This window comes from Micromys minutus, assembly GCF_963924665.1.
Source record: "Micromys minutus genome assembly, chromosome: 17".
Classification (NCBI taxonomy): Eukaryota; Metazoa; Chordata; class Mammalia; order Rodentia; family Muridae; genus Micromys; species Micromys minutus.
This window is the reverse complement of record NC_137952.1, coordinates 3,971,108-3,999,094: the sequence shown is the minus strand read 5'-3', so window position 1 is coordinate 3,999,094 and position 27,987 is coordinate 3,971,108. Positions and strand designations below refer to the sequence as shown.

At 45.3% G+C, this 27,987-nt stretch overlaps 1 protein-coding gene across 4 annotated transcripts; it reads left to right on the top strand.

Annotated features, from left to right (window-relative positions):
- ALKBH3 (alkB homolog 3, alpha-ketoglutarate dependent dioxygenase) lies at window positions 1–27,987 on the top strand. Of its 4 annotated transcripts, none has more exons than XM_080931415.1 (10): window positions 1–111; window positions 2,041–2,185; window positions 2,393–2,496; window positions 3,627–3,661; window positions 5,981–6,025; window positions 7,730–7,833; window positions 9,328–9,416; window positions 14,092–14,301; window positions 26,987–27,085; window positions 27,633–27,987. In XM_080931415.1, the coding sequence occupies exons 2-10, from the start codon at window positions 2,068–2,070 to the stop codon at window positions 27,738–27,740; spliced, it is 912 nt and encodes a 303-aa protein (XP_080787541.1). In that variant the 5' UTR covers window positions 1–111; window positions 2,041–2,067; the 3' UTR covers window positions 27,741–27,987. The 4 variants fall into 4 exon arrangements, with proteins under 4 accessions (XP_080787541.1, XP_080787539.1, XP_080787542.1 ...); XM_080931413.1 differs by having other exon boundaries at window positions 5,978–6,025; XM_080931414.1 differs by lacking the exon at window positions 1–111 and adding an exon at window positions 141–820 and having other exon boundaries at window positions 5,978–6,025.

The following is a 27,987-nucleotide window of genomic DNA, read 5'->3' as shown; positions in this document are numbered from 1 at the left end:
AGTCCAGTGGTTGGACATTGCAGGAGGTGGTTCCTCACTCTGAAGGTTCCCCCGGCGTCCGGACAGCTGAGCAGGTCCCAAGCATCGGGAACTTTTCTCAGGCACAGCCAGGTTGGTCTGGTGAGCCCAGCTCACGGCTTGCTGGCTGAGAGCCGGGGCCGGGAGTGTGAGGACTGCCCGAGGGTCCGTTCCTAGGCCACAGACTGAAAGAGAAGCGGTCTAAATTAGGGAAAAGAATTCAGTCCTACCCATTGATAGGCTGTTAGCCATTTCACTTTACCTCATTCTTGAGGGCGGAACTGACTCCTGCTTGTGAGGGAGAGGTCAAAGCCCAGACGGTGGTGTCAGCTGCCACAGGGTGGTTTGCATGTGGGATAGGGACAGATCTGCATTCCAAGCAAGCTCCAAGTACCGCCAGAGCCCTTGTTCTTTTTAAGGTTTTAAAGCTTCGAGGCCCAAGGTCCTTGGTTAGTGCATAAGTTCTGGGACTCCAGGAACTGAGTAAGCCTCAGACAGTACTCTGGGATTTTTGTTTTCACCAGGTTCGTTAGACAAGTCATATCAAGGTGAGCGAGTTAGAGGCCTTCGTTGGTTACCGCTAGTCTTATACCTTTAGGATCTCAGAGAATAGCTACCTTCACACATTTCATAAGCCTGGAGAGTTGGATTTGATTGTGTCATTAACTCTTTGGGGGCAATTGACAGCTTCTGCAAGTCCCTACCTGAAAAATGCTAAGCACTTGATATGTTGTCAATGATGAAACGGGGTCTCAGTATTTAGCTCAGGCTTCCGGAATGCTGGGATTACTAGTGTGTGCAGGTAAGCCATAATTTTTAACTCCTAAGGAAATTTAAGCAGAGCCCTGAGGGCAGATCTGCTCTATTGTATCAGAAGGTCTAGAAGATGGGGCCTGGGAATCTGGTCTGAGCGGTAACATGAGTGGACTGACTGTCTTTGTGAACTTGAAGCTTTCCTAGACCCATAAAGAAAGTGGCTCCTAGATTCAGAACAGGTGGCCTGACCCTTCTGAATTGGGTATTTGCTACAGAGTAAACTTTGGGCAAAAATGTATGGGGTTGATTAGCTCAAGGCTGGAATCTGATGAGAGTTGAACTTTTCGTCAGTATGGATTTCCTGAGTGACTTTGTAAGTCACTAAACCTTCTGATCCCTATACATATCAGCATACCTTACCTCATTAAAGAAATGGAATCTTTCCTAAATCGTAGTTTTAAAAGTGGTACGTGCATATTTTAGATGTTCATTTCAAACTTAATTTTAAAGTTGACAAATTATTGTTCCTATTTATAGGACACTGTAACATTTTGATATATGCTTTTGATATAGAATAAATGCACCAAACTAATACATCTCTTTCCTCATATGCCTTTTTTTGTGATGGAAATAATTAAAATCTGCTCTTAGTAACTGAAATAGCCAGTGGTTTGGTATTTATGGTCATCATTCTGTGCAGGAAGTCAGTAAAGCTTACTGCTGTCCAAGTGAAACTCTGTACTTTGAATCCACATTTCCTGTCCCGCATCCAGCACATTCTACTCTTACGGCTTAACTTTAAGTTTTTCTGTGTGAGGTCACGTAGCATTTGTCTCTCTGTGCTTCTCTTATCTCATGTGGCTGAAGTCCTTCAGGTTTGTCATGGAAGTTTATAAAGCTTCTAGGGAAGGTCTGTACAGCCAGTGGTAAGTAGCAGTGCACTGGGAAACCTGGTCTTGGCCTGTTTTTCAGTATTCATTTTGTGGACAATGGGAATGTTAGAGTTACACTTGTTCTGCTATTGAGTCTGATATGAATAACAGGCTTGTGGTAGACTGCCTGTGGTGAAAGGGCTTGATATCCAGTAGTCCACATGGTCCAGCCCTTGACAGAGATGCAGTAAAGACAGTTGACTTCATGGAGAAGCTTGGTTGCTGGTGAACCATCTCTTCTGACTATATTAAAGGCTATATGTACCCTTTAATAGGCCAGGCACTATTTAATAAAACGACCTTTAATAAAACATTCACTTTCTTTTGACAACAGGCAACCATCCCATGGTCTGAATGGGGAATGAAATATTCTGAAATCTCAGCCAGAACACTCTTCAACATGGAGGACAAGAGACAGCGAGCCCGAGTGCAGGGAGGCTGGGCTACACCTACCAGGAGCCGGTCTGCTGCTCAGCCAGGCAAGAACCTGGAGGGATGTGCCTGTGGCTGTGCTGCTGCCCTCTTCTTCTGTTTGTCTGCTTTGCTTTATCATGAACGCTAGTCAGTTCCTCAGTGTGAGTGGATTCAGCCGTTTGCTGTCTTTGCCTATTCCGTTTTTGAGGTCATAAGTCATCTTCAGGGAGTTTTTAATTAGCTCTTGTTGAGACTGCTTTCTCCTATTTCAGCTACTCCTGCTAGGAGCCGTCTTTCCCAGACACCAGGGCCAACCTGGAGGAACAAGGAACAGCAGCTATGTGATCGACAGTTTGTGTTCAAAGAACCTCAGCTGGTAAACCATTGTTTCGTCAGTAGTGACAGAGGTGTGCCTATAAAAGCTATGTTTCTGAGCAGGTACTCTAATAGTGGCTGAATAAACTTACTTGTGAGTAGCAGAACAAAAGGATTCTGGTAATAATGAAATGGGAAATATTTCAGTTGTCCTGCCTAAAGATTTTTTATATTCTGCCCCCACTTATTATACAGCCATATCTTCCTCCACCTTTAGTTTTTGGTCAGGGAAGCTCTACTTAAGTCATGACCACCAGCTTAAGGCCTTTTGTGGGCTAGCTGAGGTCTAGTTCTACAGTGATGCTCTCTTCAGAACTGTTACATAAGTCCTTCTGAGATTTCAGTTATCGTAGCAAAATGCCTGTAAAACATAGAAGTTCAGTTTCTTGGGCAGGGTGCTGCAGGGCTGAGGATCAGGCCCAATCTTATTTTATTGTCATGTATGTGTTATGCAAGTGCATATTTACATGTATGGGTACATGTGTACGTGCCTGCAGAGGTATGTATGTGTCTGCAGAGGCCAGAGGATGACATCAGGCATCTTTTTCAGTTGACCCCAACCTTATATTAAGCCAGATTGTCTCAGTTGAATCTAGAACTTTGCAATTCAGCTAGTTTAATCAGCCAGTTTGTCCTGGGAGTTCCCTGTCTCAACCTCCCGAGCTCTGCCATTGCAGATAATCCTCTGTGCTACTCAGTATTCATGTGGGTGTGAAGGATTGAATTTAACCGCTCATGCTTTTGAATCAACTGAGCCATCTTAGCTCTCACTTAAAAAATATATGGCAAAAAAAGAGTTTAGATATTAGGCATCTTGGTATAGTAATGATCATATAAATATCAGAACTCCTTACTTAGAATACATCTTCTACTTTTTGAAACATCTCCTTTATTAATAGGAGGGTTTTGCAACATTTCTGGCCAACAGGAAAGTTGATTAGTTCTAATTGTATAGCCTCGTCTGTCAGCTGGCCAATGTGACATAGTTCTGGCAATTGCAGACACAAAAGCTTGGTTACTGGAGTGGAGGTGGGTCTGACAACAGGACAGCTTAAACTTACTGAGCCTGTTTGGGATCTCTTTGACCCTTGGAAGCCATTTTGGAATTCAGATCTACCTGTTTCCTTGCAGGTTGTTCGAACAGCCCCAGAACCCAGAGTGATTGAGTAAGTAAGCACTGTCCACAGCAAAGTGGACGCCTGGGATCTTTCCCTCCACGAGCTTCCCATTTTAAAGAGACTGGCCCATTAACTCTAAATTTTTAGCTGGTATGAACAGTCCTACCTCAATCTTTGAACTTGGTCTTTTGAGGAGACTTTGGGTTTGCTGGTAGTATAGAAAACACAGCAAGATCTCTGCACATTAAAGTTTACCTATGGGACAGATTTCCTGGCCCTGTTTTACTGGTGTCTGTAAGAGTAAACTGAAAACAAAAAAGGCTTTCTCCTGAGTCATTGGAGTTTGGCTTGGTGAGAAGCCTGTAAGCACTATTTTCCTAGCAGTCCTTGTGAGAGCTGCTGTAACCTAGGTGACCCTCCAGCCCATTTATGAAAACCGCGAGGTTGTTCCTGAGCAGTTTCAGCAATGTTCTTCTCTTGTATTGATCTGTGTCTGAAATATTCTCCAAAGCTGGTGAGAGAAACTTTGGCTTCCTGCCTCTCACTTTCCACCTGATGTAAATAAATCATCAGGGTGAACGATCCTTTTATGCTAGCAGTTAGCATCAGGTGGATGTTCTGATCATAAGCCGTCTACCATGTGATTTAGATATTTGTACAAGAATTTGAAGTTAGGTGGATGTTCTTGTTCCTTTTTTTTTTTTTTTAACACTGACAAAAGTATTTATTGAGTCATAAAATAGGATGTTCTGGTCATAAGCAATCTACCATGCGATTTAGATATTTTTATAAGAATTTGAAGTTAACACAGATGTCACCATAGTCTCAAAAAAAATATCTAGTCTCATCTTTGTGACAAGTTAGCTGTTTAACTAGTCATGAGTTCTTTCCATTTCCCTAGAGTTTGATTTCTTTGTCTATATGTTAAGGGTTTATATTCTAATAACTTAAGCCCAGTTTAGGTCTATGTGCATAGTAACTGTGCCGTATTACCTTCATCACTGACAGAGTGAACGAGGTTGGAAACCATTACAGTCAGGCTTAAGTGGGAGGGGCTGCAATGGTAATATTGCAACCTGAGGAAAGTCACAGCATCCATCCCTGATGGTTCAGCTGAGTCAAAAGTTAACTCACCAGGCTTTGTTTGCCAATTCCTAGAAATGTGCCCCATGTTTAAAGTGAGACAGTTTCTACATACAGGTCAGTATATCTCATTAAAACAGAGTATTCATACCTCAGGGTCTGTGTAGAAATTCATACCTCAGGGCTTCTGTAGAAATGTGGTCATTGTGAAATAAATAAATGCTAGCCATGTTCATTCAGCTGCCTAAGAGCCTAGCTCAAAGGTCATGAACTACTGACTAGAACCCGAGAGAGAGAGAGAGAGAGAGAGAGAGAGAGAGAGAGAGAGAGAGAGAGAGAGAGAGAGAGAGAGGTGATATGAAACCTGCTAAAGCAGTAAATGGCCTGTCTTCTCTGTTGCTTTTCTGCACTGAACCTTTTTCACTTGTGTATCTGTAAGTTTTGTACCTTTCCTCATTTGATTAGAAATTCACTGAACTTTTATCACCCATCCACTATGTGCAGACTGTGAAAATAAGCCACTCCTCACCCCGTAACAGACCCACAGTCTGGGGAATAGAATAGTCATGTGTAGAACTTGTAATTCTGTATGGAAAATCTAGTACTGGTCCAGGATGTGATGGGTGATGTTACTGGTACAGATTAATGGTCAAGGAAGGTTTAAAGGTTGAGCTAAGTGAGATTTTGTAGGGGAGTCAGATATTTTCACTTGGCTATAGTAGGCAGTGAGTTGGATAGGGGCTGCTGACTGGTAGGGAAGTATTCCAGCATACAGAAACTCGGGCTAGAAACACCTGTAGTGCTGTGTTAAGGGGTGCAAGCAGTTGCTGATGAGGACAGTGTCAGAAGAGGGTCTGGTCTCAGGGACCATGAGTGCAGTTATGGGGACACTGAAGGCTTTTTACTCAGGAAGAACTCACTAGACATATATCTTTGAAAGTAATGGAAGCTCAAGGTTTTAAAATGTGCTTGCCACCTGGAGAGTATTCCAAACTCTTGTTTGGTGATAGATTTGGGGATCATCTCAGCCTATATTCTGGGTGGAACCTACCCAGGTAGAATCAGAGGTTGCTTTCTACCACTTTAGTTTCACGGCCTGAACATGTCATGGTTCTGTTCCAGTGCCATTAATGATCCACCACCATTTTGCCCCTTGTCTAGCTGTTACAGAGGTTAGAGCTTATGCCTTCTTCATCCTAGGAAACGGATCCTAGAGAAGGCAGAAATGGGGTAGATTAGCTTTGCCTCCCACTGATGTATGCTTTTTCTCTGCTTCTTTAGCAGGGAGGGTGTGTATGAAATCAGCCTGTCGCCTACAGGTGTGTCTAGGTGAGTGAGTCCTCATTGGAGCCTGGCTGCAGCTGTCATTCGAGTTATCTCTTTAAACTTGTCTCATTAAGGAGCAAGACTTGGGTAAAAACTTTTTTTGCAAAGTATTTCTAGCATCTAAGTATTCTCACAGCTCCTGGCAGTTACACGGACTATTGTGACTGCTGCGTCTCATGAGGAGTCAAAGGCCAGAGCGGTGGCCCTCTTCTGCACCCACCACTTACAGTCACACAGTGCCAGGGCGGGCCCCGGACTCTTGTGAGTGCTTCGTTAGAGTGTGTGCTCGGTGTGTAGCAGTATACTGCCACATCAAGGAGGATTCCAGAGAGTTAAGTCATGTAGTAAGTGTAGTCATTATTTAAAAATACTTTGGAACTCTTAATACAGATATGCTATCACTGTAAACCAATGAGATATTTCTAAAAAGTACATCAGAAATGACAAATGAAAATTACTTATAGTAGCTTCTGCTAGATATGAAGTGCCCGGTAAAATTGGCCGGTGTGGCTGAGGTTTTAATCCCCTCAGGGACCTCTCTGTCTTAGTTTGTTTTCTGCTGCTGCAATAAAGACCATGACCAAAAGCAATGGGGAGGAAAGGGTTCATCTCACTCACTCCTCTCAGGTGACACTGTCACTGAGGGAAGTCAGCAGGGACAGAAGCACAGGCCATGGAGGAATGCTGCTTACCGGCTTGTTCCTCTTGGCTTACTCTGTCAGTGTTGTTAACACCCCAGGACCATCTCACTAGGGACGGTATTACCCAAAATAGACTGGGCCCTCTCATCCCAATCACCTTTCAAGACAAAACCCCACAGACTTGCCGGTCTGATGGAGGCAGCCCTTCAGTTGAGATTCCTTCTTTCTGAATGACCCTGGTGTATATCAACTTGACAAAACAAAAAAAAAAAAAAAAAAAAAAAAAAAAAACAAAAAAAACTAACCAACCAATCTGGACATTCCCCTTTAAAGCAAAATTTAACAGTCTATATACAAGACCAACTGTGTTGTTTTGGTTGAGCACATCTTGTTTTAACTCAGTAGCTTTAGATGACTTCTGGATCTTTTCATGACATGCATCTTCTGAGGACTTGCTGCTGTCAAGACTGCTCAAGAGAGTGTGGGCTTCCAGAACTTTCCTTAGGAAAGAGATGCAAACTGGCTGAGTCTGTCAGGATAAGGATGTATTTCTATTGAGTAAAATGAGACATCATTTGGGTATATTTATTTTGAAAGCCTTGATGGTCTCTGTCTTCTAGCTGGTGTAGTTTTAAACACTCTCTTTGGACCTCTGTGCTGTACTAGTTGCTCTTTCTGGTGACAGAATGAAATACTCGGACACCATCTTTGATATACTTTTGGAGCTGGAGAGGCATTGAGTGCCTGCCATTAGTTTTGGATCCAGGCCGTGTCAGCCATTTCTGCCACTCACCTCCTTGGAAGAATTTAGAACCCACTGTCTCCTTAGAAGGTCTTGTATACTGTTTGAAGCAGAACTCTGTAAAAGCCGAGTGCATCCCTGTACTTCATATGTCTTCAGTGGTACCACGAAAGGGGTTTATTTACGTGAGGATCAATGGAAGGGAGGTGCTGAGATGTTTTTGTCTGTGTTTTTAGAGCAAAGATCTAATTAACTGATCCAACAGTAGTTACTCGTCTGCCTTTCCTGTGTGCTTCAGCTGTTGATGGTTCTTTCTGCCTTCAGGGTGTGCTTATGTCCTGGCTTTGTGGACTTGAAGGAAGCTGACTGGATCTTGGAGCAGCTTTGTCAAAATGTCCCCTGGAAGCAGAGGATGGGCATCAGAGAGGGTAAGTAGGCCTCTGGGTCACAGTTGTTGCTGCCTAGTCCCCATTCAAAGTTTTCTGAGTTTCCAATATCTGCTTAACAGCTGGACACAGCAGGTTAAAAGACTCAGACTCCCTAAGGCACAGACAGGAAGCAGTGTGCCAGGCAGAAGCCGCAGCCTACAGAGGCTCAGAGGTCAGGGAGAGCAGACGAGAGAGCCAAGGAAGCCTCCCTAGCTGGGTTGTAGCTGACATGCCTCCCCCTTTTGCTTTCACTACCTTCTCTAGTTCAAATGCTGCCAAGTTCCTTCTTCAAGGTTTCTAGAGCTTTCCTTTTTGCTAATCCAATTGGCACACATTTTTCTGAAGCCCTTCTTACTGACGCTGTGTTCTTTCCTTCCACTGGAGTCAGCCAGTCTCCTTCAGTTTCAGTGTCCGCTCCCTGAGTTTATAATGTACACCAGAACTGATTAGCTTCCTGTGATTTGCCCATTACTGTTGCTCTCCCAACGCCAGCAATGCCTGTGATACCACACATGACCACTAGGGGGCACCTGTGCTATGACCTAGGTTCAGTAGGATATTTCAGAGTTGGAACTGCTTGTGTAGAGAAGTGTATGTAAATTGGCTTTTTAAAAAATCCGGGTGTCAGAATAGGAGCCAGCCTTTTTTTAGGGAAGCTTTCTCCCTACTCTAGGAGTTTCCACCGTGTGGCTTTGGTTGCTTGCTTCAGCATTCCAAGTAATTGTTAATTTTGAGCAAATTATACTTCAGTGACTGTAATTCAAGGTTTTCTTTAATAGTAAATAAATTATAAGACTCTGTGTTAATTAAGTAAATTAAAATAATGCATGATCTCAGCTTAACAGAACGCTGGCTGATGTGTGTTTGGCTTTAGTAAGCACGGTCTCCCCACTCCTCTTCGGGCAGTTCTAGGCTCAGGCCCGGGTGTGTGCTGGCTTAGCAAGCACCAGCACTGAGCCACATGCACCAGCCTGGGCTTGACCTGTTGTGAGTGGCATCTGTTGAGGAGAGATGGTAACCCCATATCCTCTCTAAAACAGTCTAGATAGCATGCACTGTGACAAAAAGAGGCGTGTGGCACAGTGGCCCAGATGGCTTAGATCAAAGGAGCATGCGTAGTGTGGCTCTGACACAGGACTACTGGCTTCTCTTGCTTTCAAATGAATTCTTGGTACCCCAAGTCTTTTTCATGAGGTTCAGGCTCCGTATTCTGCTTTTGGAGACTTTTGGGGTTTGCCGTGAGTGAAACAAACAGAACTCATTCCCTCCCCAGAGCCTTTACCCAGGCTGCCCCTGCCAGCATGCTTATTTCCTGTGCAGCCCTTCCAGGCCTACTGGCCACCTCCCATTTCCTGTCTGAGGAAGGGACTGGGGTCATCCCTCCTCTCCCTTTGTTCCCTGTGCTGCTCACACACTGCAGGCACACAATGGCTGGCAACAGGCGCACCTTAACCAGCAACAACTGTCTCAAGAGCCCTGTATTTTCTTTCTCAGATGTAACTTATCCGCAACCAAGACTTACAGCATGGTATGGAGAGCTTCCTTACACTTACTCAAGAATCACTATGGACCCAAATCCTCACGTATGTTGCAATGACGTCACTGGTGTGGCTTTCTAGTCTCAGTGTCCAGTACTAGAAGTAATTCCTCGTAGAGGCACATGGTAGTTCCCGCTTCAGAAAACCCTCTGGGCGCAAAAGCCTGCTTCTGATCCTCTCCGTGTCCAGGATTTGTAGATGGGCTCAGAGGATGGGAGGAAACTGAAACAGTGAATTGGGCCTGGAGTCTGGTCCCAAGGGAATGAGCTGTTTCTTGCCAACCCCTCCTCTATGACCACTGCAGTGTTTTGCTGTACAGTAAGTACATCCCTGCGGCTGGCAGTGTGGCTAGCCAGCCTTTCCACTTCTCAGCTAGCTCTGTTGTTACTTCTAACTTTGTATTTGTTCTGTGGGTACAGTTTCCAGACTTGCACCTTATTGTCACTGCTGCCTTTGTTTTTGAAGATCTTCATGACCGCTGAGCATAGCAGTACATGTCTGTAACCCTGCAACTCAGGAAGCTAAGGCAGCGGGGGTCATAAGTTCAAGGCCAGACTGAACAGCACCGGAAAACCCTATCTCTTAAGAAAAAATTCCGTGTAGACAAAGATATTTCAGTATATAAATAAGCTTGTCCAAAGGCTAGACTTAAGGTCCAAGAAATAGCTCCCTGTTTAGTTCTTGGACTCTTGCCTTTGACAAAAATGTTATGCTTTATTGAAAGACTTTGAAGAAACGGAGTTTTGCTTATTCATTTGGACACAAATGTGGCATGTTTGAGAGTCCTAGCAACATGTAAGTACAAACCCTGTGTGCTGAGGTACCCAGGGACAGTGGGTCCAGGACAGGGCAGGCTCTCACAGGAGGAGCCCACTGCTTTGAAAGGCTCTATTTCTAGGGCTGGGTGAAGCCTCAAGTGGAAACCCCTTTTTTCTGAAGTAGATTTAGAGACTGAGGGAACAGAAGCTGCCCCTGCTCTGTCACAGCCATTCCCTGCTTGTCTGTGGCCACAGCAGTGAAGCTGCGGCTAAGCAGGCTGTGAGGTCCTTTCTCATCACAGTCCAGCTCATCTCAGTCACACAAGGTCTGGGTTCAAATCCATTTGTATAGCACACAGACCTTACAGCCTTGCTCTGTGTGTCCTTCACTTTCAGGATATGTTTGTTTTAAACAGCTTTCAAAAGAACTTTTTTTCAATGACAAGCCTTTTCGATTCTTATTGAAATTATAGTCTTAGCACTTAGGAAGAGGTAAGAGGGTTCTAGGTTTGAAATAGAGCCTTCCCTGGAAAAACAGTTGAACAGTGTTACCTCAAGTGCACAAGGCCCTGGGTTTTGTTCCAAGAGCCATAAAACATAAACCAACCAACCAAAACAAAACCCCCTAAACTAAATAAAATGTTTTAAAATTACCTATATGCGTTTCTCTTTAACTGTATATCATTAACAAATCTTAGTATCAGTAAATAATTTATATCAACTTAATACCTGTATAATATTCCATATTCTTTGACTACAAGCTTCTTGCTGGATATTAAAATTGTCAAAATAGGGATAGAGAGATTGTCCAGCCAGTAAGTGCTTGCTGCACAAGCATGAAGACCCTCATGAGCTCAGACCCCAACCCCACAAACCAAGGTAAAATAGTATAGGGGTGCATATTTGGAATCCCAGTGCTGAGAAGTTTGCTGGCCAGTTAGTATAGCCTTCTTGATGAAGTTCAGGCAAGTGTCAATCCTGTGTCAAAAACAGGTACAACAAAACAAAACAAAAAAAAAAAAAACAAAAAAAAAACAAAGAACCAGACTGCACCTCTGGGATGACACAAGATATTAATTGTCCTTAGTCTCCAAGCATGTACATGTGCAAATGTACACACACAATGATTCCCAGATTACAATTCCTACTATGGAATTTTGTGTGTTTATTGCTAATGTATTTGTGTGTGTGTGTGTGTGTGTGTGTGTGTGTGTGTGTGTGTGTGTGTGTTTTAAGACAGGGCCTTGTTAGATAGGCTGGCACCAAATCTCTATAGCTGAAGATGGCTTCAAACTCAAACTCCTATTTCTTGGCTGTCCACACTGGGGTTGCAGGCATGGCCACAATGCCCAGCTGTAGTTGTAGGTTTAAAGCTTGTTTGTCTTTGTTGAAACTGAATGATAATGGACCCCATGTATAAAATACATTAAAACTTAGTGGTCTTCAAGTCCCGCCAACATGACCACTTTCCATAGGCCCAGACCCACCTCTGTGGCACTGAGACCACTCTTAACAGGGAAGCCTGTTCTGTGACTTCTGTGTTCTCACACATCCCCTCAGATGTCTTTTAAGGATAGAATGCCTTCACCGAACAGCAAGATGACGCTGAATTCTAATTTAGACATTCACTTCTAAAGGATCTCTATTTAGAGAATTGGTTAAAGAGTCTAAATTAATCCTCCATTACCCACCCCATAGCTCCCTTTCTCTATACTTCTCTCCCAAAAATAGCCAAGAAAAACCATATACCCACTTAGAAACAGAATGCAAACTTGATGTTGTCACAGTGCTGAGTCCCAAGCGAGTGCTAATGAGATTCTCAGTCCCATTCTGGAAAAGCTATCTTCTTTACATTCTTGTTTTCTTGTTAAGTGTGTAATTCTAGCATCTCGTGTCTCTGTGAAGGTAGATTGCAGCTGGAGATGGGCAGGAAATACAGCTCGCCCATGCAGTGGCTGCGATTTCAGTTAGAATCTGTTCTCTTGAACAAGGGCCAGCTTGATAACATTTTTGTTTTGTTTCATTTTATTGACCTGTTCTGTTTCTTTTCTAAATCCTCTGCATAGTAAATGTGGTGCTAATAACCACGAGACCCTGGCTTCACATTAAGGTAAAGCTGCACCGCCCCAGGGCTTCTGTGGCAGAAACAGGGCTAGGCTCGTACTGTGCTGTCTTTTCTGAGCACACATCCTGTCTCTACCAAGTGGAGCACAGCAGTACTTCTTAAAGGACAGCCCTGGGTCCAGGAGGCCTTTGTGGGGACCGTGCATATGTTTTCACTGCTATGCCAAGTGTGTTGGTAGCTGTGTGGCATCTGTTCTGATGCTACCGAACTGCAGACCGGAACTGGGGAGCACCTCGGCATCTCGGTGCTCCTCACCACTGAGCACTCCCACATAGAGTGTGCAAAGTGCAGAGTTTAGCTACCATGAGATGCTTCAGGGGGTAAAAGCACTCGTCCACAGGCTTGATGGCCTGAGTTCAGTCCCAAGAATCCACATGATAGAAGGGGAGAACTGACCCCTGAAAATGAGTCCTATGACCTCCGATCTCTGTCAGTGTAAATGTAAAAGATCTGGAAAAGTTTAAGATAGCATCAAATTCTGAATTGGGGCTAACTCAGGAAATCACAGTCACAGAGCCTGCTATTCATCCATCAGGGCTGTGCACAGATTTTAGTGGAGTAAATGCAGAGGCAGAAGAGCATGCTGCTTCCTGTGGAGGCAGACGGTGTGGAGTTTATAGAACGGGGTCACTCTCATCATTATATTGAACATACAAACTTACAGAGTGGCTCTTGCATTTTGAATGAATTACCAAAGGTGTGTTTGTTTATCTCGACACGGAGGAAAGCCCAGGCTGGTCTTGAACTTACTGTCCTCCTGCCTCAGCCTCCTTGGCATTATAGCATGTGCTGACACTCTTGATTTAGCTTTAATTTTAATATGGTGGATATCAATAGCTGAAACCTATAAGAACAAAGGCCCAAACCAGGCATGGTGCTGCACACTTTTTATCTTAAAACCAGAGGAAGAAGCAGGCAGATTTCTGTGAGTTCAAGGCCAGCCTAGCATACATAGCAAGTTCCAGGCTAACCAGGACCACATAGTGAGACCCTGATTCAAACAACAACAGTAAAATTCAACAAAGGATTTTTGAGGACATCAGTAATTTTGATAGCATAAAGTTTGGAAACTACTATTTTAAAGTGCATGTCAACCTCTTTTAGTAAAACCCAGAATTGTAGAGAGATAGTAACAACTTGTTACTGATGTCCCTAGCTTCCTGTGTAAGGCTGCACAGTGGAAACTATGTCACTAAACTGGATGGACATCAAGCAGTGCTGCGCAATGTGATCAAGTTCGTAATTTCATAGCTCTAAGAGTGGGTCCTGTTCACAGAGAGGAAAAGAACACCTTTGTTGGCACACGTAGACCAGGATGCCCTCAAACTTGCCTCGGCCTCCCAAGCGTTAGGATTACTGGCACACACCACTATGTCAGGCTTTGTTAGCCACTGTAAATATTAAATATTGCTTAAGAAAGCAACTTTGTTGTTTAGAATAAAATACAAATAGAATGAATGGGAGGCACCCAGGTGAGTTCTCTTGGTCTTCACTTGAGCCTGGGTGTGCGGACCTGGGAGCTGTGTCAGCTCCACTGCTTCCCGGAGGGCAGCACTGACTTCCCAGAACCATCCTGAACACGCTGCTATTGCTTCTTGTGAGGACGTGCCCTGTAAGAAAACAGGAGACGGTTGTCAGCTCAGCCTTCAGATTTAGTTCGTTCCTGCAGTAGAGGAGGTTGACTTGCCTCATTCAGCAGGAGGGCGGAGGGCAGTTACTCCTCTTGCCCTCTGTTTACTGCTTGGCCCTCTCAGAACTCTGCTGATTTCATGTTTCTTTCTGTTCTTTCATGGCTGCCCACTGTGTCTTGTATGCCCGACCCTGTGCTTGCTGGTAGTGGCTCCCTGTGCTCTGGACTCTGAAGAGCCGAATTGAGGAGAACACCGGCCACACCTTCAACTCCTTGCTGTGTAATCTTTACCGGGACGAGAAGGACAGTGTGGACTGGCACAGCGACGACGAGCCCTCCCTGGGGAGCTGCCCCGTCATTGCTTCACTCAGTTTCGGTGCCACACGGACGTTTGAGATGAGGAAGAAGCCCCCACCTGTAAGTATCCTCTGCCCTAAACACGCTTTCCCGAACCGCCTACTCTGAGGACTGCAGGTCTCCTACAAGCTTCCAGGATTCCATAGTAGGAGTTCGTGATATTGTGAAACATTTTCAACCAGTTGCTTCCTTGTTGGAAACATGGCCAGCAAAGTGCCCACTCATGCATTTGCTCATCCAACAAGAATGTTCTGCCCTGTGCCAGGTCCTGTGGACCCGTTACCACTGGCGGAAAGGACAGACAGCCCTTACCCTATGCGAGGCATCTACTAAAGCAGTTAAGTGATTGCAACTGTGAGTCATGCTGTGACTGAAGAGTCACAGAAGGAGACTTGGAATAGTGGGAGCAAGAAGGGAGATTGCAGAGTCTGGGAAAGATGTCCCTGAAGTGGCTGTCATTCCAGCACACCTGTGTGGCATGCCACTGCTCTGTGAGGAGCACCATGAGCATCCTCGTACCCTTCTCAGTCATCTTCTGAAAGGCGTGTGAGGTGTGTGAGCCCGTCACTTCTTGAGGGAGACGAAGCTCAAAGCAGACCATGAGGCAGTAGTGTGCCGACGTGAGGTTGGCTGGTGGTGAGTGAACTGACTTGAATTTCAGTTGTCACCCTGGCTCGCACTTAGATTCCATCGGGTTTGACTCCCAAGTCCAGCCCCAATGTTTTGAATCACAAGTGAACCTTAAAACAAAGATAGGAAGCTGGAAGAAATTCCAAGAGAGAAAACTCACTAAATCATCCTGATTTCAGAGTTCCTGGTTATTCAGCTCACAGCGTTAACCCAGGCCCCAGCAGTGTGGAAGGCCAGCAGGCTGTTTGGATTATGACCTAAGTTAGACCTCCTACCTGTCTTTTCTGCATCAGAAACTTGCATAAGAGTGAGGTTGACCGGTGCAGGCTGCTTTCCTGCAGTGCCTGGGTCTCCGTGCTTGCTGTTTTGCGGCACAGTGACATTGGGCTTCATTTCTTGGTGTAATTCCCATCTTTAGAAGTTTGCTTTGCTTCTGTTTCCACCCAAACTTTGCTTGTTGAAGGTAGAGCATCCTCAGTCACCAACCTAAGGACCGTCACCACGCTCTCCTAGAGAGTTGGAGTTGAGCACCAGACTGCCTGGCCTTTGCTGGCATCTTTTAGGCATGGTTATACTTCTGTGCATGGATCCATACTTGGTTCCCACACCACATGTCTGAAGAGATGGTCTTGCCTTTGTAAGACTTCTGTATTACAGAGGAGGAACAATGTGTGCCTGATGTTTTTTCAGACACCCTTCTCAAGCAGACAGATGGAACATCAGCTCTTTTCCAGGCCGGCCCTGGGGCTGTAGAGTAAACAAGCAAGTAGGTTAGTTGTGCCTGTGAGTAAGCAAGATGCAGCTCTCCAGCTCTAGTACCTAAGCTTTGGTATCACCCTCTCTTGGTTCTTCACAGTTCTTTGCTTTGTTGCCAAATGTTTAAGTCTTCAGTGACCATTTTACCCACATATACGCAGCACCACCCCCTTGTGAAAAAAAGAGAGCCTATTTATAGATGGGAACTTAAGAATTCCCAAAGTATGCTTTCTGGGTAGTTTCAATGTACACCCAGTTCCCAACTGCTAAACATGAGCAGTGAGCTAGTGTCCAGAAACACGCTTCCTGTCTCCCCTCCCAGCAGAGAAGCCCTTCATTCCCTCTTAGAAAGACCTTTCTCATGGACGGGCTACAGCTCAGTGTTAAAGTGCATATGCAAGGCCCTGGGTCCTGAGAGTACCAAAGCCTGAGGCGTGGTGAGCAGGGTTTATTGGTGATAACTGTTCTGTTGTAGGCTGGTGTGTACTCAGCAGACAGCACACAGCATTGTTCACGTGGAGCAAAGCTCTGTTTAGACACAAACTGCCCACATTGACTCTGTCTCTTCCTAGGCTTCCTGAAGTCTGTTTTTCAAGAACCTGAGGAAGTATTGGTCATGGAGTAGAGAAAGAGGTCATGTCACCTCAGTGTCCCTGGACTACAACTGTGTGAGCTGTGTTAATGGAACATAATACATCTCATAAGTGAGAAAATTCATCTGAGGTCTTGAAATAAAATTGGCTGCAGAAATGAGTTTGAGAAGAAACATAAACAGTCAGTACCCCAGGTTACTGGCTCTAGTAAATTTTGGCTTCTGGCCTCATTTTAACTGATTGAAATTGGCACAGTTCTTGTGCATACTCTCTGTTTTGACTTTTGTTTAAGATGGAGAAACGAATGTTATTGTGTTTGAGATTATAATCACACATTGGTGATTATAGCTTAGAAGTTGCTCTCTTGAGTAAACACAGCACGTGTTTAAACTTTTGAGGACCTACTCAGGCTTCATTAACAGATTCCAAAACTCTGGAGCCCCATAAATGTAACCAAACACAGAAGCCTTTGAGTTGACAGCCATGGACATATTTCTCAGGGTATACATCTTATTGAAAATGGGCCCTTTCCCAAAGGATTCAAGGGAACTCTATGCAAATCTTTATCTCCTTTTCCATCTAGATTCAGGTCCCAAGCCTCATGGCTCCTAAACCGAGGTGAGATTGTTTGTCCAACAGATAAGTCACTCCTCTGTAGGCCTTGGAGGACCGACTCTGAATGTCACTACTGCAGGAGTTTCCTGACTGCCAGCAAGACGGTGAGGAAGTTAGTGGCTGGAGGAGGGGTCCCCACACTCCTGTCAGCTTTCTTCTGTGTGGAGAGGGTATTACTTGCCTGACCTAGCTGGTTTCTTATCTGAAGCAGGTGAAGGGCAAGAGATCTCCCATATTTTACCTAGGTGTGGAGTTTTGAGATAGGTCTTTGGGGCTACTTTCAAATACTTCTTGTTTGTTTTTTCAGATAGGATCTCTTGTCACAAACCTGGCCTTGAACTTTTGATTCTCCTGCCCCTATCCCCCTGTGCTGAGAAAGCATTCATCACCATGCTTGGTGAGAAATAGTCTGGCTTTTTTTTTTTTTAAACAAATCCAGACTCTCTCACTCTGTAGCAACTGCTTGCTTTGCAGTCTGGCACCTCTGTCCATCTGGCTGCCCCACATTCTACACTTTTCACACAGTCTCCCCCATGCTGAGGTGATAAGAGAGCTCCAGTCCTGACTGGTGGGACTGTCAGGTGCCCATTCTTCCTAACTGTCCTCTGCTGGAAGCCTGGTGAGTCTTGCTCATGTATTTTGATTGTAGAGTAAACTATGGTTTCCTCTACTGACAGTAAGGTGCTAGGGGCTCGGTGGACAGCTTGGGTCTTGTTTTGTAACTGATCCCTTCTTTCATGTGGGTCAGATCAGAGACTGCCCAATGTCAGTCTGTCATATCCTAGGACAAGGGAAAGCTTAGCAAATTCTCGTCAGCAGATCCTTGCATCCTGTCAGTGGGTTCGTGAAAGCTGCTCTGCACTGCTTACTCCAAGCTCAGTTGTACTTTCCAACTACATCGTGTCCCTGTTTGCAAAGATTAGCATGGGTCCTTCCCCCATCTAACTAATTCTATACAGAAGAGCAAACTAGAAAAGGAACTACAAAAGCCACTTTGGCAGGCTGCTATTTCTCTGTCGGTTACCATGGAAACAGTGATGGCTGGTGGGGGGGTTATTAGATAATAGCAGGAAGTTTGTGATGCACTGGAGGGTTAGACGCCAAAAGCCTTGTTTTTGTAGCAAATTACCTTGGATGAGCTCTTTTCCTGATCAGCTGCATCGTGCCTGTGGGAGGGGCTTCTCTCCACTCCTAGATGATTGAGTTGAGGCAAAGGGGGCTTCTCTCCCCAGCACCTTGTGAAGGGAGTGGCTGTAAAAGCAAGACTAATGGTTGAGTCTCTGAGAACACACTGCTAAATGATTTGTTATACACATCTGAGATATTGAGTATTAAAAAGTCAGCCTGAGCACAAATATTGATTCCCCCTCCCCCCCACACTTGGAAGTTTAGAAAGAAGGAAGAGCCGGAGATCTAAAGTATTGTGAATGGAAACAGGACAGGCTAGAGCTATAGGTTCACAATGATGACAACCTTCCACCTCAGGCAGTGCTGCGGTTTCCGTAGCGCCCATCCTTTTCATTGTCTTACCCACTCTGGCTTCGTGCTGACCGAGGGCTGGGATTACCATGGACCACTATCCAGGCTTCCTCCTCTTCTTTACACCAGCTGATTGAAGCATCTGGCCTGAGAGCTTCCAAGAACACTTGAAAGTTTTTGATGACCATGTTCTTCTCAAACACCCTCCAGCGAAAATCGAAGATGAGCCTTGCTTCCTGTCTCTGCCCCTGGGCTGGAGAGCAGCCCTTACCTGTGTGCTGTATGCATACTCTTTTCTCATGAAGGGAAATGATTGTGGGTTGGTGACTTCAAGGGAACCGGAAATGCTTTCCCAAGAACTTAGTTGGAGTAGTCAGTGGGTTTGAACTGTTTTAAATGGTCTGTTGATTGCTTAATCAAGAGCCGAGAAAGGAAGTGAAGGGTGATAAGAATGTAGTAGAATCTCAGGCACAGGGAAGCCACTGGGTCAGAGACAGTGAAGGGTTTAAACTCCTTGGAGGGTGAGCATGTGAATAAGGAGGGGTGAGTAAATAAAGATAACACAGTGAGACTTGAAACTTCTGGGGAGTAGGAATTGTCATTTGCTTCCTTGTGTGTTAGGATTCTTCCAAACTCCACCCCACAGTTACCTGGCAACAGCTAAGTATGCTCTGCCTCAGTTACCTGGCACTATAAAAGGGGCTGCTTGCCCCCTCTTCACTCTCTTGCTCTTCTCTCTTGTTCTCTCTTCTGTTTCTCACACCTCTTTGTTCCTCCTCTCCCCGTCAGCCACATGCTCATGACCAGCCTCTACTTCTCTATTCCTCGTCTCTTCCTCTCTCTGCCCCACCACCCTCTTAACTCCCCTCCCCACACCCCGAATAAACTCTATTCTATACAGTCATGTGGCTGGCCCCTTAGGAGGAAGGGATGCCCAACACAGGTCCGCCAGAGGCACCCCTCTTTCCCCCATACCTCACCACACCTCCAAAGAGCATAGCCTCCCCCCAACTCTCTTTATCTTTTTCCTAACATTGATGCTGAAACCCAGGACATATCTTTTCTTTATCTTTTTTATAAACATATCACCTCGTCCCAGCCAGAATCAGTGCCCTGACATGTTCAGGAAATAATTACTTCCAAGTTTTTGTTTGCTTGTTTGTTTATTAAGACTCTCACTGTGTAGCCCAGGTTGGCCTGGAATTTTGGATCCTCCTGCCTCAGCTTCTGTATGTTTGATTATAGGTACGCCACCATGCCCAGTGAGGTTCCTGGGACTTTCTTTTCATTCACAATTTATATGAGGGAGTGTGTGCGTGCGTGTGTGTATGATGTGTATGTGTCAGATCATGCATGTTGCCATTTCACACATGTAGGGATCAGAGGGCAACTTATAGGGGTTTGTTGGTCCTCTTTCCACCATGTGGGTCCTGGGGCTGACACTCCGATCATCAGGCTGAATGACAGGAGCCTTTATTTGCTGAGCCATCTTTCCAACCCCAGGTTTAGTTGGTTTGTTTCATTTTATTTAATGGGTATTCTTTTGTGTACGTGTGTGAGAATCAAGAGGTTGACTCTAAATGACCGCTTTGATTGATTGCTCTCTACCTAATGTTTTGAGACAGTGTTTCTCACTGATTTGGTTAGACTGAGTGATTAGCAACCCCAGCGCATCCTCCTGTCTGTCTTCCCAGTGTTGAGTACAGTCAGATGGTGTCATGCCTGGCTTTTTATGTGGATAATGGGGCTGTGAACTCAGGATCTCATGCTTACGTCACTAGTACATTATTATTGACTGAGCCATCTCCTCCTCTCTTTAAAACCACATTGTCCAAAAGAGCATCTTGTGTTTCTGTGTATGCCACCGCTAAGTATGGGGATTGCTGGCAAACTTGACCTTCGAGCCTTATGAGAGAGCCTTGGTAGAGTTTTGCTGTCCTGCACAGTACTCTTAAGACCTCCTGGGGCATCACTCTTGGAGGACTGCATAGCTCAGACAGAAAAAGATTTAGTGCGTGGAAGAGGCATCCTGGGGCTCGTGAGCCAGCACAAGAAGCATAGGAGGCAGAGAGACGGGAAGATAAGCAAAGGTAGAGCCTGCAGAAATTTGAACTGTTTTCTGATCTTATTGGATATATTTTATTTAAATTTCAAACGTTATTCTCTTTCCCTGATCCCCCCCCATATTCCCTATCCTAATATCCCTCCCTTTGCTTCCATGAGGGTGTTCACCCACCCACCTCCTCCCCCCTCCCCACCCTGACATTCCCCTACACTGGGGCATCAAGCCTTGGCAGGACCAAGAGCTTCTCCCAATGATGCCCAACAAGGCCGTCCTCTGCTACATGTGTGTAGCTGGAGCGATGTGTGTTCTTTGGTAATATGTTGATTGGGTAATAACAGACATTATCAGCTTGCTTCATGGGATGGCTTAGAAATTATTTGCTGAACTTAAAGTAATAATTTATTAATGAATACTATGTAGAGCTGCGGAATTTGCACATTCCTATCTAGGAGAAGAGAACCAAAGGAAATGTTTCTGTTTGGTTTAGGAGCTCAGGAAAGTCCCCTGCTGGACTGGAACAGTGGGCAGGATGGAACCCATAACCAGGTCCTTAGGTGTGTCCATTATCTGTGCCTGGTCTTCACAGGGTCCCACTGTCTTTTGTAGGTTGCTCTGAATCATCTCTTTCCCTGCTTACCACTTCCTGCTTAACTCAAGTCCTGTCTGGACTTCCAGGGCTGCTGCAGCCAGTGAGTCTCCCCTGCGGCCTGTAGCACAGAAACTAGCAATTGCCGTGTGCCCAGTCTTCCTGTGAGCTTGGGAAATGAGACGCAGGAGCAGGCGCTCGCTGTGTTTCCCTTGCCCTTTCTGCTCATTATGTTTTATATAATGATCTTAGTAACAAGTTGGGGGTTTTTCTTAAATAGCTTTTCTGAGGAAAAATGCAGAAGAGCAAATACTCTGCTGTTGTCAGAGAACACAGAGAAGCATATTTTGTTTGAACAGCCTTTTCTGCTGTGGGGGAGACGAAGAATGATATCTGAAGACAGAGCATGTGGAGCAGCAGAGGGGCTCAAGGAAGAGCAGCAACGACAGCAGCTACAGGCTCCAGGGGTGGCTGGTTAGGAGCAGCTCAGTGCTGCTGGAAGACCATGAGCTGGGTGTGGCCTTAGCTCACCACAGTTAAACTTGAAATTTCTTATAAAAACCCTGCTTAGCTCCTTCCCCAGAAAGGCTAGAAGATGAGACAGCACTAGGAAGCAGTAACAGGAGCTGCTCCTCAGCATCATCTATATGCAGACCCTTGGCTCCTCGGGATTCCCACCGCCCACTGTGTAGCTCCTGGCTGCATCTCTCTTTCATGCTCCTTGCAGATGGCTGGTTCCCTTCAGTAAGGAGACCGTGTGATGAGGGGCAGCGTGGGAGGTCCTGAGGAGCGGGGCTCTCCTCACAGTGGAAGCAGCATGGGGCATGATTGTGGGTTTGAGTACTCCCAGGTCTGTGCTCTCCTACTGCCCAGTCTCCTGCCAGCTTTTCATCATAGTTCCCTGTGCTGTGAGAAACGGGTAACATCTCCTTGTGGGTCTGCACGAGAGTTAGCCATGGCTGTGTGTGATGTATGCCGTATCCAGCATGTTCACTTTCACCACGGGTCCAGCACAGTAAGCCCGTCCACAAGTCTAGCAGGAAGCCTTCCATTAAGTACTTAGTTGTTGTTATGAGAGCAACATTAGAGATAGGGCAGTGGTTCTCGACCTCTGGGCCTTGACTCCCTTGGGGGTCAAAGAACTCTTACACAGGAGTCTCATATTACGTATCCTGTGGATCAGATATTTACACTACAATTCATAACAGTAGTAAAATTCCTGTTGTATGTTCATGTAATACAACAATAAAAATAATTTTATGGTTGGAGGTTAGCACAACCTGAGGAACTGTGTTAAAGGTTACATTACAAAGATTGAGAGCCACTTGCCTGGAGGTAGCTCAGTGGTAGAATGCTTACCTGCCATGCATAAAACCTACCTGCCCTTCCCCACCCCCAAAGGTATGGAAAACAAACAAAACAAAAATGCTGTGTAAATGAAAGAGTTAAATCTAAAAAATGTTTTTTCTTTTTTTTTTTAACTAAAGGAAATGGAGTTGTATATTTAACTCTCCTCAGGATGGGAAAAGCCTTTCTAAGCATAAAACCCATGAAAGAGGTCAAAGAAAGGTCAGTGGAGTCAAGTCCAGACATTTTTTTTTTTTACTCAACATCAAAAAACAGTTAAAGAACAGATTTAAAAAACAAAGCAGACTGGAGAGATGGCTCAGTGGTTAAGAACACTGTCTGCTCTTCCAGAGGTCCTGAGTTCAATTTCCAGCAACTACATGGTGGCTCACAACCATCTGTAATGGGATCTGATGCCCTCTTCTGGTGTGTCTGAAGGCAGCTAAAGTGTTTTTAAATATAATAAATAAATCTTAAAAAACAAAACAAAACAAAAAAGCAGCAACAACAAAGCAGTACCTCCAAGATTTTTGCCAAAGGGAACAGCTGACCAGCTTCGAGTCTGCAGTCATCAGTGAGTTAGGAGTATGTTACTCCCACAGCACAGTGGACAGACAGTGGAGGGAGGTGTACTGGCTGGTTCTGTGTCAACTTGACACAAGCTGGAGTTATCACAGAGAAAGGAGCCTCAGGTGAGGAAATGCCTCCATGAGATCCAGCTGTAAGGCATTTTCTCAACTAGTGATCAAGGGGGGAGGGCCCAGCCCATTGTGGGTGGTGCCATCCCTGGGCTGGTAGACCTGGGTTCTATAAGAAAGTAGTCTGAGCAAGCCAGGGGGAGCAAGCCAGTAAGTGACATCCCTCCATGGCCTCTGCATCAGCTCCTGCTTCCTGACCTGCTTGGGTTCCAGTCCTGACTTCCTCTGGTGATGAACAGCGATATGGAAGTGTGAGCTGAATAAACCCTTTCCTCCCCAACTTGCTTCTTGGTCATGATGTTTTGTGCAGGAATAGAAACCCTGACTAAGACAGGAGGATTGGTCCTGTCATACTGTGGAATTACAAATTGCTGGAAGCTTGGCAAGGAAGCAGCTTGGCGCTGTAAATCAAGCACCTTAAAGGTCGGACCCTTGCCCAGAATTCCATCTTTAATACTCCATCCAAGATGTTTGTGTTTAGTGATGTTTCACCTCAAGTTTTTTTAAAAACAACAACAACCAATCACTAATCCCGGAATATCTACATCTCAGTCTCACACTGTGCTCTTTACTGCTTGACCCCAGCACTGGTACAGTGTCTGACACACAGGTAGTCAAACGTACCTGAGAATCGAAAGAAAAAAATGTGCTTGTGCAAAGAATAGTATATGAGAGTATTTTTGAACTATTATGCATTTAAAAACACCCAAGTGCTCTATACATTAAAAATGGGGGATGCTAGTATAGGTGGGATGCTGCCTGTGGCCTCTGGAAGCGAGGGTCAGAGTGGGTTTCTATGTATTATGGGTACTTTGTTCAGTTACTAAGCGTCCGTTTACTGATGTCCTAGTCACAGTGTGTTTCTAAGAAACAGCTGCACACAGTCAGTCCCCACCACCCCAGTTCAGAGAGCAGGAAAGCTGACACCTAAAAGTCTAAAAATTAAAACTGTACCCATATGTGAGTTCTGATATATTCGAGAAAGAAGATGTGAACGTTTTGAAGTAATGATGGGTAAGACTTCTAACATTTTAGGACCGGAAGCAGGTGAGTACCTGAGAAATGTAGGTTGCATAGTATGCATTACTGAGTCCCGAGAAGGAAATTGCCTAGTTTCTTGTCTGTGATGACCATAATGACATAGCAGTAAACATCCAGGATTTTCTCCTAAGTACTGTCTTCCTGAGGAAACTGAATAGGGTAGATTCTTGGTGGGTTGGGAGCAGGAGTTTGCAGTCTCAGCGTTCTTTAGGAATGAGTCCGTGAGCATCCAGATGGACTGATGTACTTGAAAGTGAGGGTACTCTTCAGCACTGGTAGAAAAAATATGCTGCTGTTGTCTCCTTTCTGTTTACAAGGTTTCAACATCTACAGTCACCAATCACTTCCCCATGGGTTGACTGTTAACCTTAGAAGCTTCTTTTAGCTAGTATCAGGGATAGACATTTTTATCTTAAGCAATGTATTGCACACATATGCATATTGGAAAGTGTGTGTGTGTGTGTGTGTGTATGTGTGTGTGTGCTGTCTTGCCAGAGTACAGCAGGGTCACAGATGTGAACTTTGGTAATATGGCCATTAGTAGCCATGACTGAGCTGCTCTGACAGTGTGGCCCTGCTCCCCCCATCACCCCAGCCTTTGCACATAGCAGGAATTCCCCTGACCTTTTATCTGCCCCCTAGAGGGAAAGTTAGTGCCTCCAGTTGCTGCTCTGTCTTAAGAAAGATAGGTCCGTTAATGAGCTCTACCATGTTGGGAGGCTCCCTTGCCTTCTTTAACTGTCTATCTCCTGCAATCAGGAATGCTTTCTAAGTCACTGGTGTTAGGAGAAACAATGTTTCTCTAATACCATGTGCTGGGGTGACCAATTCTCTAGCTATCCCACTCCTTAGGGACAACCTCAATTGCTCACCCTGGACTGTCTCCCTTTTGGTGTGTTAGTGGCTATGCTGGATATTATGTGTTCAAAATACACTTGGAATTTTCTCTCTCTTGGAAAACTGAGGTCGTGAAGTTTCAGTTCCACCAATGCTGATGCCTGCCTCTTGCGTATGGAACTCCCTTTTGCCTCTCAGCTGCATTCCTGTTTCATGGTTCCAGATGGAGTCACAGTGCTCTTCTGTCCCCCCCCCCCCCCCCATCCCCACGGGGTTGTGGGTGTTCTAGATCTCAGAATTTCCTTGCTGTGCTCATGAAGTCTTCACTCTGAGCCTCACTTCACTCTCATCCTCCAGTCTGTGCCACTACAGACCCACGCCATGTTGCCCTCCTTGAAAGCAGGAGAGGTCCTTCTGCCTACAGCCAAGTTTTAGCTTGAGCTGACCAGCCTTTCAACCTGTTAAGCCTTTATAGCCCTCTGATGTCATGGAGGATGGGCCCCGCTGTTTTGATGTTTTTCCGTAGCAAGGCATACTTCTGGCATACTTTTTCAAGCACCAACTTTTGCCTTCTGAAGTGAGGTGAGTGTGGAGGTGGGTGTGGACATGCACGGACAGGGTCACTTCCCAGTGTGTTCTGGTTGGCTGAGCAGTCGGAGGTCAGGGCTTCAGTGCTTACTTATTCCTGGAAGAGAAAAGGTGGCAGACACAAAACAAAACCAACCAACCAATCAGAAGTTGTTTGAAACATTGCTTATGTCTTCTGTCTGTAAAAATTCTGGCTGTCCTTGACAAAGTCACTGCCAAGGGCTGGGCCCTGGAACCTAGACTGTTTATACAAGTTTAGTATTGTTTTGATTTTAGATTTTCCTGGGGGGAAATCGTTGTAAACAGTTAAGTTCTCTGAAAGACCTTTGCAACAATAAACATAAACAGATTTGCACTACAGTAAATCCTGCTGTAACCCAATGTAACTGTTGCATGGGAAGGGAGACAGATGAACGGATAGGCCCAATTGTGTCTGCCCACAGTGGAAGTGAAGAAAATAGAAAGCTCAGGTCTGTCCCAGTCTCACCCAGGGAGCTCCTAGTGGCTGAGCCAGGAAGCCACGAGGCTGTTCACCACACCTGGCAGCTCTGAGAAGGAGCAAACCATCTCTTGACCTTTTTGCAGGTGTGCTGCGGTGACATTATCAGGCTCTAAGCCAGGCTGTCCGGGTCCAGTATCCGCCCAGGTCTCAGTATCCAGGATTTGTGATCTGTTCTCTAAAGCACAAACATCAAATAACCAGGCTTCATAGACAATAATGGTCTAATCAAGCCAGACCTCCTTTCTCTGAGAAATTCCTGTCATTGCTAGAATTTCTGTTTAGAAAGAGACAGGAATGCATTTCTCAAACACCTAGATTAGCCAAGGGAAGAGCTTCTAAAGCAGTAACTTTCTGCCTGTGAGTTGCAACCCTTTGAGGGATCAAACCACCCTTTCATAGGATTGTGTATGATCATTGGAAAACACAAATACATTATGATTCATAACATTAGCAAATTACAGTTATGAAGTAGCAATGAAACTAATTTTATGGTTGGGGGTCACCACAGCATGAGGAACCGTATTAAAGAGTTGTAGCATTAAGACGGTTGAGAACCACTCTCTAAAGTAATTGCCAATTAGTGAATTAGCATCTCGTAGCCAGGTGCAGCAGGCCTTGGTCAAAGGCTGTTTTCTTCCTATGATGTTGAATCATAGCACTGTATAGCAGAGATGGGTGAGTCTTACCTCCCTCTAGGACAGGTGGGCTTCTCTGCGGAACGACTAATTCTTAACAGTTCTTCCTATTGCCAGTCCCCAAGTCATTTACACACATAGTTTGAGACACAGATTGGCCCCGTGTTGTAGAGACTATCTCATTCCCACGTTACAAATAACCGTACTAAGGAGCAGAAAGGTAAAATAGCCAGCTGACGGCCAGTGAGCTGCCAAGGGACAGAGCATTTTGCAAGTTCCCACAGTCTGGCTCAGGAATAACCGCCTCCAGGTTCTCTTGCTTTATGACCATATACATAAAAAAACCTTCAGTGGGATGGTTGCTGTTTTCTAGGAAGAGAATGGAGACTATACATATGTGGAGAGAGTGAAGATCCCATTGGATCATGGGACCCTGCTAATCATGGAAGGAGCCACGCAAGCCGACTGGCAGGTGAGGCCTTGCAGGTCCCACCGATTCACTCTCTGGAGGCAGCTTCTGCCCTGGCTGAGGAGTCATTGCAAAGTACACAGAAGCAAGTGCTTATACTGAGCAAGTAGCAATAAAATGATACCATGTCTAAGAAGTTGATCACAGCAGACCTCTCAGCAGAGGTTGAAGTTTTTGTAGTGGCAGAGGAATCACCAGCTTTGCTGCCACTGCTGCCACCAGCCTCTGTACCTGCTCACCACTTAGAACAGGGCTGCCACCAACTTACCCGTAAATGACCCCAGTGGCTACAGCACCGCAACTATTCTAGATCAGTGTGGGTGAGGTTTAAAGTAAAGCAACAGTTAGAAAAAGTAGATGCGCCTTGCCGCCAGGGCGCTGGGGCAGCCTGCGGGGACCGAGGAGGCCCTTTCCCACCGAGCTGTAGAGCACCTGGTGCTGCTCATTTAGACTCTTTCCGGACTTGTCTTCATAAATAAGCCATAAATCACGTTGGACTAATACGCTGCATATATATTTATGCTGGACAACTGTTTCTGTTTCCATTTAGCACCGAGTGCCCAAGGAATATCACTCCAGAGAACGGAGAGTCAACCTAACCTTTCGAACCGTTTATCCAGACCCAAGAGGAGCCCCCCCCAGTGATACTTCTGAGTGAAGAAGTGAGGTGAGGGCTGTGCACCTAGCAGCCCCTCCCCATCTCCAGGAAGCACTTCCAGAAGCTGCTCCATGCACTTCCGTGACGTGGCTGTTTGGAAACTGTGGTGTTTGCTTCTCAGTCTTACACCTTCTGAATGAGAGCCACCAGCACTTTCCGTTATCAACATGTCAACTACAGGAACGGATACTTTGAGACAAATCTCTAAGTCAAGGGTTATCCTTAAGGAAATAAAAAACTGCTCTGG

What these genes read in the sequence shown, in the direction of transcription:
- ALKBH3 (XM_080931413.1), top strand. Translation starts at nt 2,068, where the DNA reads ATGAAATATTCTGAAATCTCAGCCAGAACACTCTTCAACATGGAGGAC. An exon ending in CCGGTCTGCTGCTCAGCCAG is followed by an intron (nt 2,186 to 2,392) that starts GCAAGAACCTGG and finishes CTCCTATTTCAG; the next exon opens with CTACTCCTGCTAGGAGCCGT. An exon ending in CTATGGACCCAAATCCTCAC is followed by an intron (nt 9,417 to 14,091) that starts GTATGTTGCAAT and finishes GCTTGCTGGTAG; the next exon opens with TGGCTCCCTGTGCTCTGGAC.